Source organism: Argiope bruennichi, chromosome 10 (genome assembly GCF_947563725.1).
Source record: "Argiope bruennichi chromosome 10, qqArgBrue1.1, whole genome shotgun sequence".
NCBI lineage: Eukaryota > Metazoa > Arthropoda > Arachnida > Araneae > Araneidae > Argiope > Argiope bruennichi.
In genome coordinates, this window is record NC_079160.1 from 125,259,984 (window position 1) to 125,273,492 (window position 13,509).

The 13,509-nt window shown below is 28.3% G+C and overlaps 1 protein-coding gene across 5 annotated transcripts in view; it reads right to left on the reverse strand.

The window, feature by feature from the left end:
- LOC129987849 (cAMP-dependent protein kinase regulatory subunit-like) overlaps positions 1-13,509 on the reverse strand; it is a 152,812-nt gene that overhangs the window by 17,877 nt on the left and 121,426 nt on the right. For 2 of the 5 annotated variants that reach the window (XM_056095809.1, XM_056095810.1), the window contains exons 1-3: positions 5,764-5,948; positions 1,629-1,799; positions 714-805 (exon numbers count right to left, since the gene is read on the reverse strand). In XM_056095809.1, coding sequence (XP_055951784.1) covers positions 714-805; positions 1,629-1,799; positions 5,764-5,931 — 431 coding nt within the window. In that variant the 5' untranslated portion in view covers positions 5,932-5,948. The other 3 variants (XM_056095812.1, XM_056095811.1, XM_056095813.1) reach the window with 2 other exon arrangements.

The following is a 13,509-nucleotide window of genomic DNA, read 5'->3' on the forward strand; positions in this document are numbered from 1 at the left end:
CAATAGTAGATAAGTCCAACAAAGTTTTTTGAAGCAGCCACTTGCGGTTAGAGTAGAATTTAGGGCTCATAAACATTGTAAAAAAAAAAAAAAAAGTCATTTGGTAGTACTAGTTTAATTTGATTTAAATCAATTTTTGTCTGTCAATTAATTTGTTACACGAAACAATGTGAAGAAAGGGCAACAAAAAGTATAAATACAAAAAAAAAAAAAAAAAAAAAAAAAAAATCATTATTCAAACCAACTGAATTTTGCCCTATGTATATGGATATTTAATTTTGCAGAAAGAACAGCCTGAAAGATTTCCAAGCAAGTTATTCTGAAGCCATACCAAATATGAAGGTTTTATATAAGGGGAAGAAGGATGGGGGGGGGACACTATTGTACTTTTTATGTTCTGATTTAAACTAATGAGAAACATATTTATATATTTGTTGATGGTTGTGGTCATCAGCAAATAAAACTTTGGACTCGAGAGATTTTGTGAAAAATAGCCGACATTTTCACCCAACAGTTATTAATTATGCATTTACTTTCCTAGTTAACAAAACTGAGAGAAGTTAACTCAAAAATAAGATATTATACAAGACATAAAACTTAACTGCATCAAAAATAATATTCATATGTATTAAAACTACTTTTGGCAATTAGTTTTAATATTCAAGAATATGAATTACATAAGAACAAATACAGGAAAATATTGAAAATGCTACCTTCTTTCTGTATCATCCAAATGAGCAAAAAGAACATTTTTCTCAATGGCTTTTGACAAGGCTGTCATAGTTTTATAATCTTTAGGTACAACCTGTAAAATTTAAAATTAAATATTATTGATTGCATTATTTTATATCTAATAATTAATATGCTTTATTAAAAAATGTACATGGATTGAAATTTAAAAAGTAAACTATGGTTAATTTATGCAGTTATGGCAATTCCTGAAAAGAAACATTTTGCGAATTTTGCTTTTAGGCATTTTTTTTAGTACTTTAGAAAATTTACAGAAATTAAGAAAAATTAGGATATAAGAGTTTAATTATTAAAATAAATATTAATAAAGATATAAACATAAACACAAAAATTAAACAGAATTTTATTATTTATGTCACATTAATATGATGCATAACTTGTGATGCGGAATTGTTTGAAATTTTTTTTTTTCTTCTCCATGTTATAAAAAAAAAGAATATATTTGAACAATGAATCAATACAGAAAAGGTACTCCCTTTGAATCATGCAATTCTACTCCCCCCCTTCTTCTTTTGATTCAGAAAGAGTACCTTAATAAAAAAATATCAATGAGGCACATCTGAATTTAAATGTGTAATGCAGACAAAATACCAACTCACAGAAAGTTGTATTTCTATTTAAAAAATAAGTTTGCTTGACAATTCCAAACATTTCAAGTAAACTTAATTACATAATTAAAATAACATGTATAATCTTTTCGCAAATGATGTCGTAATAAATGCAGACCATTGTATCCGAGTTAATTTTAAATATGCATGATGAATTAAATAATATTACTGCTTACATTTTCTTAAAACTGGATATTAATCAAAATATAATTCCATCATATCATTTGTTTATAATGAAATTAATAGGTACATTTGAGAAAATAAAATAACCTTTTTCACATAGGTTGTAGCATCATCTTCAGAGTATGTTTCAGCACTGACAGCTCCTCTACGAACTCTCTGGGCCGGAGCCATGTTGGGAGTTGCACAAATGTCATCTTCTCTCTCTTCGCAAGGACTAGTAGCATTCAAATTCTTCTGTTTAGCATTTGCTGCAGCCTCCTGGAAATAGCAAAAATATTGTAATAAAATTTAATTTAAAAAATGCAACAAAATTGGTCTAATCCTTTAAGCTTAGAAAAGATAATGTAACATTACACTTCTCCAATAACAAGAACTAGAAATGCTCAACCACTCCCAAAATGTAATGGAAGTCATTACTGGTACACTAACTGTCTTCTGCGAATAAATGGTTTATCAGGAATAAAGTTCAGTAAAATTTTCAATTAAATATTTTATGTTTTTTAAGAGCTTCTTAAGAAAAATATTTTTAAGTTTTATATTTTGATAGTCATATAACTCATACTATTAAAGAAACCTTATACCATTCTATTCACTTGCTATGCGTCTTTCTAATCTTTCTGGCAGCTCTGGTAAAATTTGAGCTTTAAAGTGGAATGGAAATGTTTAAACTTCAATTAAAAACAAAGATATATTGCTGAAACCAAATATGTTTATTAAAAATATGAGCTCAGAAAACAGAATAATCTGCACTGAAATCTCATGCACATTATGCAATATTTCAAGGAATTATATATATATATATATATATATATATATATATATATATATATATATATATATATATATATATATATATAATTTTCAATTCATTATAAAATACAGTTTATTTTCAAAAGGATTTGACTGGCAACATTTCATTTGGTTTCAGTCTATAAAGGTATTTCTGAAAAAATTATGGTTTGAATTTTATACATTCTAATCTCAAGGAATCGTATTCAGTGAAATATTACTAATGTTCAGACTTTAAGATAATAATAATAATTAATAAAACTTTCTGTCTTCAGTGATCAAGTCTGATCACTATTTTAAGACAATCAATGATTTTATAATTTTAAATTGATCAGCCCTGGTGGTTCAGCAGGAGCTGATTGGCGTATCCTTATTGAGCATCTTTCAGATGGTCAAAGGAGCTTTTAAAACTGCATGTTTTTATAAGATAGTAAGATTCAAATTTTCATAACCCTCTGAATTTTAACTACAACGTGTGAACCTTTCTTTTTATTTAAAACGTTAATATCTCAAAAATAACTTATGTATGACAATGAGAATCCACACAAAAATAAACTTCTGAAAAATAAAAATAAACTCAAATTGCACAAAATAATATTCTTTACTTCATTTAAAACATTTTCCCTATTCAATACATATGCCTAATACTAACTGGTTAGAAAATAGATGTTGAGACCCAATTAGAACAGATAGCCTGCCATGCTTGCTTTAAACATGCAAAATTATTGAATTAACAATGCAGGTGTTTCAATAGTTCACAGAAAACATTTCCTTACACTTATCTTTCCAGAAAATATGTTCATTTCATTTTTTATAGACAAGCTGAAAATTACACATTTCTGATTTAATTTGAACTAAGATTAAATCAACAAAGGTATTAAGTTGAAATACTAAGATTTAACTTAATATTTTAATCTGAGGTTTTATCAAAATGTTGGCAACATATTAATAAAAACTCATTTTCTTATGCACTTGTAACATGCTTTTGTTGCAATATAAATGAAATTTGTCAGGAAATATGGTTAAAATAATTAAAAATACAATTTAAAAAGAAAACTAATTTATACGTAAAAAAGTTTATAATTGAAAAGATATATATTTATTTAACTTTTAAAATGATACATAAATCTTTTTCGTACTGCAATGTTTCCAGATGTTGTAGAAAAAAAGCTAAAATTTTGCTTAATTTTTAATTAATTAAAATTTAATTTGGTACTTCACGATCATAATTTATGTAAATGTATTGCTTACTTTGACACTAATATTTTGTGTTAAGAACAGGATAGTAATTTGGCTTGCAAAGCAAAAAAAAAATTTATCGACCATTTTGACAGTGACTTTTCTTCCAGTATTTTCACTTTTTTTTCTTCTTATTATCATTTATGCTATATTTAATACTTGTTCCAAATTCTTTTGATTCTTGTTTAAACACGCTTTTAATATTTCTGAAAAAATGATTAAATATCAAAGAAGTATATAGAAAAACAGTAATAAAATAATTTTTTGAATTTAAATATGAAAAATCATTACGGTATACTATATTTTCAGAAATTACCACAGAAAAATACCAAAATTTCATTTAATTTTTAATTAAAATTCCAGAAGAATAGTTCCTGGTACACACTCTGCCCTCCAAAGTATATATGTGCCAAGTTTGGTAGCTCGAGCTCCAACAAACAGACCTGTATATTACATACATTCATGTTTATTATAAATAAAGATTTATTACTGAGAAAAATTGATTTGCCAATCAATCAGCTAAACTGTAATCCATTCAAATTAACTGCATTATTTTTAAGGAATCCTGTTATTAATAATATATATATATAAAAGAGTATAAACAAAATCTATAAATATGAACAAATGAAATGCAACTTCGAAAAATATTTTTAAGTTAATTTTTTTTGTTTCCTTTTATTCTTTATACTAATAAGCAATTCTTTAAAATTTCAGTGGAAATTCATTTTAAAAAGTGGAACAAGAGTAATGCAAGAAATGAAAAGTATCTACTTCATTTATAATCATGTTAATTAGACTCTTTTAAATTAGAAATTATTATTTGCCCAAATACTCAGGTTTCATCATTTTAACAAATTTCAATTAGAATTTTTATCTTTGCAAGTTTTTAACCAAGAAAACAAAAATGAACATCTCATAATTATTTAACATAGACAATAGTTATAAACAAATATCCCAATTAAAAAATTATGACAATCTAAAGATCGAAGGACTATTAATTTTCTTAAGTCAATACTTTCATTAATCACAATTTACAATGAGACAATTAATGTTTAAAATAAATGGATACCTTACTGTTAGAACAACACTGTATATTAAAATCACTTGTCAAAAACAAGGATAGAATTGACTCTACTATTAACTTCAACCATTAAAAAAAACACTCTGTCGTCATGTTATTTTAATTAAACAATTCTCAATACTCAATTATTTGAATGTTATCTACAGCAATAATCAAAACATTATCGTAAAGTAATGCAAAAAAATGTATAGAGAATATATAATATTTCCTAAAATATACTTTCAGTGTTTTAAAACAAAGAAGTTCACAAAAGAATTGGTATTTTTAATAAAAAGAATGTTTAATTTTATTTGTTTGCAATGAAACCATAAATCAAACAGATACAAAAGATACATGCAGAGAATTTTAATACTTTCAACTGTGCAAGGATAGGCAAAGCATTACTGTTTCTCATAAAATATTGTTAAAATTTAAATAATTTGGTGAAATCATAATTATGTAATCCTTAGCATGCGACTTGCTACAATAATAAGTTTTCTTGAAAAGCAGCTTCTTAAATTCAATTAATAATCAAATTAAATAGAAATTCAAAAGCAGCAGATAAAGCCTATTAAAAATCCATTATCAAATTAATCTTTTTTAATTAAAAATTTTTTATATTTTTGGTAAAACCTCTGTTAGAAACCAACAGAATAACCAATTCAAATAGTTTATCATTTTTATGAATGTCAAGGGCCACAGAAATCGTAAGTAACCAAGATCTAACAATGCAAATGGAGTAACATATTTGAGTATTGCTGATCATAATAAACGGCACCTAGCAACAGTCTCGTTTAAGTATTTGGAGTTGTATTCTAAATAGAATAAATTATTTTCTAAATAAAATAAAAGTTATGTGAAGTATCACTTTACAATAACATAGCCTGTTTGTTTATATTTACATTAAACACAGAATCAGAAACGCTTAACACTCCCACAATGACATTATGTTAGGATACAAGTAATTAAACATTTCACTGTTACAATACGAAATATACTCATATAACATTATAAGAAGTCCATAATCATAATCCATGGACCATTTTTGACAAGTTATTGTCCTTGTAACTTGACTTAAAACCTAAAGTGACTTTTCGCTAAGCCTATTTCTCGAATCAGGTCTAATTGTCTTACCCGTTCCAGTTTTTGAAAATATTCCCTAAGAAACGTTATGGGATTTTCGGGCCGCCTTACACACAATTGCACAATGCAATCTTTTAGTAGCCTCTGAATATTATGGCGCTGAACGTAGGCTTCGCATTCTCTCAAGCTCTGCTCTTCGTCGCTTACATGAGACGCCATCTTAACTGTTTTGCTTTGCTTACCATGGAGCGGTTGTGATTGACCGAACGCTTCGACCGGAACTCTGAACTCGGCTGTTTTGGTGACGTCAGACTCTGTTATCCTTCTTTCGCTGGCTTCCGCGATCACATTCAATTTTCTGAATCGGATAAAAGTTTATCCTTTTTCCAAAGGGTCCTGAGCTTCTCTGAGCTCCTTCCACACAGAAGAAAGCAGGACTCAACGGCAGGACCCCAAAAAGCGAAGAGCTATTTTCGTTACTAACCTCGGAAGATATTTTTGTGAATTTTATATTTTGGAACTCGTCCAAAGAGCAGTTGTAACATATTTTTGGCAGACTTGGGATTATCTCCATTTTTCTGTCGCTTTCATTTTCAGATTGATTTTTACCGACGGCCTACAGGGATTTTTTCCCTGATAAATTGCTGTTCGTCTCTAATAATCGAAGTTTGGGGACAGAGAATGAAATCGTTTGTTTTTGGGCCCGGTTATAAATAGAAGCGCGTAGCGACGGGAGACGCTCCCTTCAATTGAACGAGAGCTCGCACCCTATCCCGTCAAAGAACTTAGGCAGGGAGACAAAAAACAAACCTAATGAAAATCACAAATTTGAGAGAACGATTTACTTCATCTTAGATAAAAGCACAAAAACGCTTTCGTAAGACGGATTCTTAAGAGAGAGACAGAGAAAAGTACCTCCTTTTGATAAAAGTTCTTCAGAATTAATTTTTTTTTTCTATTTTACTTCTTTATTTAATATGAACTTTTGAAATAAAGACAATAAAAATGAAACGAGTTTTAACTTTAAACAGAATATTTAACGGATATCACGAACAACCACTTCCCCTCTTTTTTTTTTCAATAAAAAAAAGAAAAAAAAAAATTCAAAGAAAATTTAAATAAGAAATAAGTTATAAGAATAACAGTTAAATAAATTTAAATATAATTTTTTTAAGAAACATAAATTACTATGCATATTGCATAGCAATTTATATTTTATAGTATTAAGGACAAAAAATTTCTTCCCCAATATTTAAATAATTTAAATCAATTAAATAATAAAAATAAAATAAATTTAAAAAATTAAATTGAAATTATTAAATAAAATTAAAATTTTAATACTAATATACTTATTTGGCTTTTTCCCCCCTCAACCTCCCCTTCCGAAACAGAATTTTACAATTCGCAATTTCAAATAAAAATGACATTGTTATTCGATCAATACAAGAAATAAATTGTAGCGGAAATTTTTGGAGTTAAAAATGACCATTTGAACATGATTATGATTTTAGAGTGTGAATCAATTTATTTAACGAAGTACAAAATTTTTGTAATGCTTTGATAACTTTGTTCAAAAATATCCAAAGTGGCGCAAACCCACAATTTTCTAATTGTAATGCCTTTTCATGGTAAGCAATTTTCACAATTTCAAAATTATTATATGAATCATAAAAAAAAGCCCTAACTGATAAAAAATGAAAAAAAAAAATCTTGCATAAAAATAGTTATTTAACAGATTTTAATACAGTATTTCAAATTAAAAAGTTTTTTTTTCAATGAAAATCGAGACTTATGAATGGAACTGCTGTGAAAGTATCAGCGCCCTTTATACCTTTCAAGGTTCAAACTTCATATTTTTGAAGATAAAACCAGAAGGAATGTTTTCTTCGCATAATAACTCACTAGGATACATTTTGCGCTTCACAGCTCAATGAAGTACGGACGTCTTCCTTTGCATGCGTTGGCTCCAAAATTTCGTATATATCCACAGTATTGGGACAAGACCACATACAAAGATTAATTTGTGTAAAATTATAAAGTTGTTACGTTCATGCACTCTGAAATAGATAAATGATTATCCCTTTAATGAATTTGACATAAATCCGCAATTCTAACGATAAATTTATATACTAAATTTCATCTGTTTAGCTCTTTCCAATTTTTTAGTTAACTTGCTCACTTGGACGGGCGAACAAACAAACTCTCCATAGATGGATTTTGTACAAAATTTGATCTGCAGTAATCTGCAGATTTTGACGGAGCCTGTCTTGTATTCGAATTCATTTGATTTGGAAATGTTTTCTAGATTCCAGCCGGCCTGAACGGAAGATTTAGCATAATATCGAATTTGTTGATTATAACAGTTTTTTTCCGTATACTTTGCGAGAAAATAATAAAATGAATAATCTGCAGCGGAGTACGTTTGATTTCATTTTTTTGTAGCTTACGACAAAAGCATTCTTATTTAATCAAGTAACATCCACCAAAAATATATAAATATGAAACTGAAAACCCACTTGTTCATTCATTTGAACCTTATACAGCTGCGCACTCCCTGACGGATTTGAACGAAATTTAGCGCACATGTTCCTCAGCACTTAGAATTAACTGCAACATTAAAAAAGTTTCCACAACCCACTAAAGAAGGTGAAATGGAAGTTGAAAGTTTTGCTTTTCCACCAAAATTTTGAGCAAACACAGCATAAAAAAGTGTTTTTACGCCATTTTAAAATTCCAAATTCCAAAATAATAATAATAATAATAAAAAGCTTTATAGTGACATCAGTTTCATTGCTTTACTATTTTTCTCTGAATTTTAATCAATTTAAAAACAATATTTTGTCTCATATTTTAGCACTTTTAAGATAGCCATGCGTCCAGCAATGTTTTTTCCTTACTTTTTTTTGAGTTTATTGAATAAGATTTATTTTTATTGGTAAGTTTTTCAATTTTTAAAGTTTTATTGTAAATTCTATTACGATGCCATTCTTTTTAATTTTTCATATACGAAACATAGAGAAATTATTTTAATTGTCAAAACGCTTAAACTCGGAATTTCGACCCGTCTCCACGTTTCGGATCTCCCTGAGTTCGAAAAACCCATTTTTGGCATTATGTCTGTTTCTCTAAAACAAAGATTACTCGAAAACACGTTGAGCTTGACGGATGAAATTTGGTATGTAGATTTTACACCAAATTTGTAGACTTTTATCAAATTTTCAGTAAAATATATTCATAGTGTAGATATTTATCAAATTTTGAGCTAAATCTAGCGCGGGTGGGGGTGGGGGGGGGTGAGCGTCTGTCGGCCCGCTCTTTCGGAAGCATATAAACGTGGTGAATCGAAAAAGCAATGATTTAAATGTATCAAATTCAGTGTTTACTTGACAAAAAGTTTCGTGGAAGTTAACCATTCCATTTATTCGATTCTATCGCATCAGTTGATATGGTTCGGGATTTTATATGATGGGATGAAACTTATATGTTAAAGAACACCGGGAAAAAGGAATTAGATAAAAGAATGCTAGCTTTCGCAAAAAAAACCAAAACTAAGACTTGCTCTCTTAACTATCCTTATTTATTCCCAACAGTTAAATTTCATAAAAATCCATTAAAATTCAGATTCGTAACCTGTAGCACTGGTAGTTATAATTACTATACGGGTAAACATTTCTTTAAATACTTAAAAATTATCCTGGACAAAATAAAAAATGAAGACAACTTTATTATTTCTTGTAACAAAGAAGTATTGGATTTTCTTAAAGATAACAACATTAATAAACTTAATACTTTTGATTTCGAAAATTTATACACTAATCTACCTCATGAAAAATTAATAAAGGTCTGCACTTTTATATATGACGAATATTTAAATGAAAATATCATTCCTAAAAATAACTGGCTTGAGTTATGTAATTTTAATATTACTGAAAATTACGTGTTTAATGGTATTAATTTTTATAAACAAGTCAAGGGCATTCCAATGGGGACAGCTTTCTCAAGTGCTTTAGCTAATATTTTCCTGCATTACTATGAGAAAAAAATAATTAAATATAATTTAATAAACGGGTGGAGATATATTGATGACCTACTTTTGATTAACTTCGACAATACTAATATTATTACTAATTGCTATCCAAAAGATTTAATTCTAAAAGATACAAATATAAATCAACTTGAGGCTACCTTTCTGGATTTAAAAATCGAAATTGCTAATGATAAAACAATAGTTGGTATATACGATAAAAGGGATGATTTCAACTTTAAAATAACAAAACTATGTAACTACCATTCCAATCTAAACTCTAAAATTTTCAAAAATCTAATTTTCTCACAAGTTAACAGAATCAAAAGGGTTTGCAATAATAAAAATTCTTATATTGAAGCATCAAATATCCTCCTTAAAAATTTAATTAAAAATGATTTTCCTAGAAATTACTGTAATGTCAATTTTTTAATTAAACAAGGTATGGTTTGGGATTAATCTTTTGGCTTAAATAAAAATAGAAATTTACTTGCATATTGGATCACTCAATAGATGGCGCTGGGTGCCTACCTCTGTTTACATAATTTACCGTTAACTTTCAAAAACAGGAAATCACAATCGATTGTTTAAAGTTTCCTTCACTGTTGGATGGTATGTACTGGCCTTTTCGTTTTTAATTTTAATTTTAATTTTAATGCTGTTTTTGTTTTTATTGTTATTGTTTTTATTGTATTTTTACTTTGTGGTTTTTTTCTAATTTGTTATTTTGTATTTCCTTTCTGTTAAAATGGTATATCTCTTGAGCATAATTTCGGGGGATTTTCGGGTCACGAGGAATCATTATTAGACTTAATGTCTGTATGTCCTCACAGAAAAAATCCCTTTATTTGAATCCCTGCCTGAGGGTGACCCTTGAAAAAGTCTTCAGGCCGGATTCTTTTTTTAATATTTTTTTTAAAAAAAATTTTTTTTGGTTTAATTTTTATTTGATTTTTGTTTTTTCCTATTAACTTGATTCTAATACTTTTGTATATATATATATATATATATATATATATATATATATATATATATATATATATATATATATATATATATATATATAATGTAAGCATATAATTTTTTAATCAGAAGATAGTTTCGAAGACAGTGAAGAGACTTTCAATTTTTTTTGACGTCGTTTTATTTCATCCCTTGGAGACACGCATTATGTTCAAGCAGGAATCGACGAGCACGCACATAACACAGAACAACACAGAGTGAAATGAGGAAAAAGATCATGAAAATTTTATTCCTGGTCTTATATAATATGAGATATTGACAGGGAAAATATTTCTTCACAGTGCTAAAATACAATGAGATTCGATAGGGATTTCCGCTACACACGACGACCCAAGCAAGGGAAACACAAGGATCTTTTTTAACAATTTGGACAATTTTCTATCCCTTCATGCGGAGTGTGGGATCCGCTGACGAAAGCCTTTTCACAGAACAGTTTTTTGCATTAATTAAATAGAAAAAGTGGAATGGGATCAGGAAAATAAGAGAATATTTTAGAATGAAGTTAATATGGGCTAAGTAACTTTATATTGTAATTCAACTGGACAATACAGAATGAAGCCACTTGCTTACCTTTATTTAAGAAATTCAATAATGACACTTTTTTTGTTTCTTTAGTTTTAAAAAAGAGAGCTGTTAAATTCATGTCTCTGTCTTTGAAATATTTTCCTGTAAGGTTTTCAGAAAAAAAAATTCACATTACTGTTTGCTTTTTTATTTGAACTAACAGAACTCTTATGGCGTCTATCATGATATTATGAATATCAAAAATATCATAACCCCAATTAACATAAAATAACGAAAATGAAGTAAATATTAAGGATTTTACGCTTCATTTTCTTGATGATATATATCGATAGGTGAACTACAAATGACAAAAATTTGAAATAAAAAACTGAAAATAAAGACGCTCTAAGAAAAGAAAGAGAAAATCTGAATTCAAAAAGTTTATTGCAAACGATTCTATTAAACGATTTATTCTATTTATTTCTGTTTTCTTAATTCTTGATTTCCTGTTCCCCTATTAAATCAGGGAAGTAAAAATTCTCAGCTGATCCATGTTTCTGCTGCGAATCAACTAAGAAAAGTTTAGAATTTATCAAGAAAACTAATGATGAAAAAAAAAAAAAAAAAAAAACAACGAAAAAAGTATTTTAATCGTTTTTGTTTAAATTAAGAAGAAATATTTGAATTGTAAAAATTTGAGAAAGGTAATAGCATTAAAATGTTGAGAGTTTTGATTTAAAAAATTTTTTCAAGGAAAGTGGCTAATTTTTTTTATTCCTCAAAATTCAGCACTGTCAGAAATACAAAATAGTTTTTTAGAATGAAATTTGTTTGTATTTTTGATGGTGAGCACAATTTTTTCTACAGTAATTAGATATGATACTAAGCACCAATACGTGCGAAAAATCATGCAGAACACCACAAAAATTAGTTAAAATTTCTTTTATATTAAATTCTCAAATTAACACTTCGAGGGGCATTGACACACCATTTTTACCTGCGTGCAGAACACTGCAACCATGCATGCATATAACAACTCGTACACTAAAAGCGATTACCACAATTATATCTATAGTGTAAGGTGATGTAGCGTTTCTTCCATCTCTTACGAAAATGTAGAGTGGTGAAGGACAGGCGACTATTGATGATATATCCAGGGGCCAAAAGCTTTCATGCGAAATAAAAATATTCGAAATAGGTTCAGGGGACTTGGCTGAGGAAATCTGTCGTGGGTTTTACCTATAGAGAATGTGCAGTGAGTTAGTGATTTCGGAATCAAAAAATTCTAAAACTCTCAAAAATAGAGTGTGAGGGAGGGAAATCATTAATAACATATTTAGAAGCCATGAGCTTTCATATGAAACAAAAATGTGGAACTCTGACCAGTAGTTGTGGTTGAGTGATAGATTCAAGGTTTTTTTTTTTACTTATTTTAAATAGTTAAATAGGCTTAAAGATGGATGATGATGCTCTAACAATTGCATTTCTTATATATAATTTAGTCTGTAATTCATAGAATGCGAATCCATTTCAGAAGATATTTTTATATACAAGCTTCAATGCCTAATAATAATAATAATAATAATAATAATAATAATAATAAAATGTAACATTGGCATCTTAAATTCAATATTTGAAAAATCTATTTCATATCTTGATTTCTACTCAATTTATTTATGTTTTTTTTTTTTTGTTTGAAATAAAAGAAAATGGAAACCGTGATTCCCGATTTAGCCTATAAGAAATTCCGAGCCAAATCAACTGTAAAGGATTAAATACGCCAAGAGGCGTTTCATCCTCTCCTACACGAAAGAAAAAGTGTTGAAATCATCAAAAATTCTGCTTTGAGATTTTTACGAATTTCCATTTCAGAAAAATACTTTTTTTAAAGTTATCTCTCAGCATGATGATTCAAGTTCAGTTCAGTTATATTCTTAACGTATCATTTTAAAGCAACACTGGAACTACTTGGGGAAGACCTTCGTAATTTTGAACCGCGGTCAGATGACGAGGATGACACCTGAGCTGGCACCCTCCTCTTCAAATTTCCCCACCACACCAGCGGGGCATGATAACTCAAAAGCGCATTGAACTGGGTAGAAGAAATTTAGCATTTCATACCAGAAGCAAATATGCAGATTTCTATCAAATTTTGAAAGAAATGTGTCTTAGGTCTGTCAGTATGTCTTTAAACATATAAATTCGAAAATGTAACGATCTAGATGGATGAAATTTGGCATGGGAGT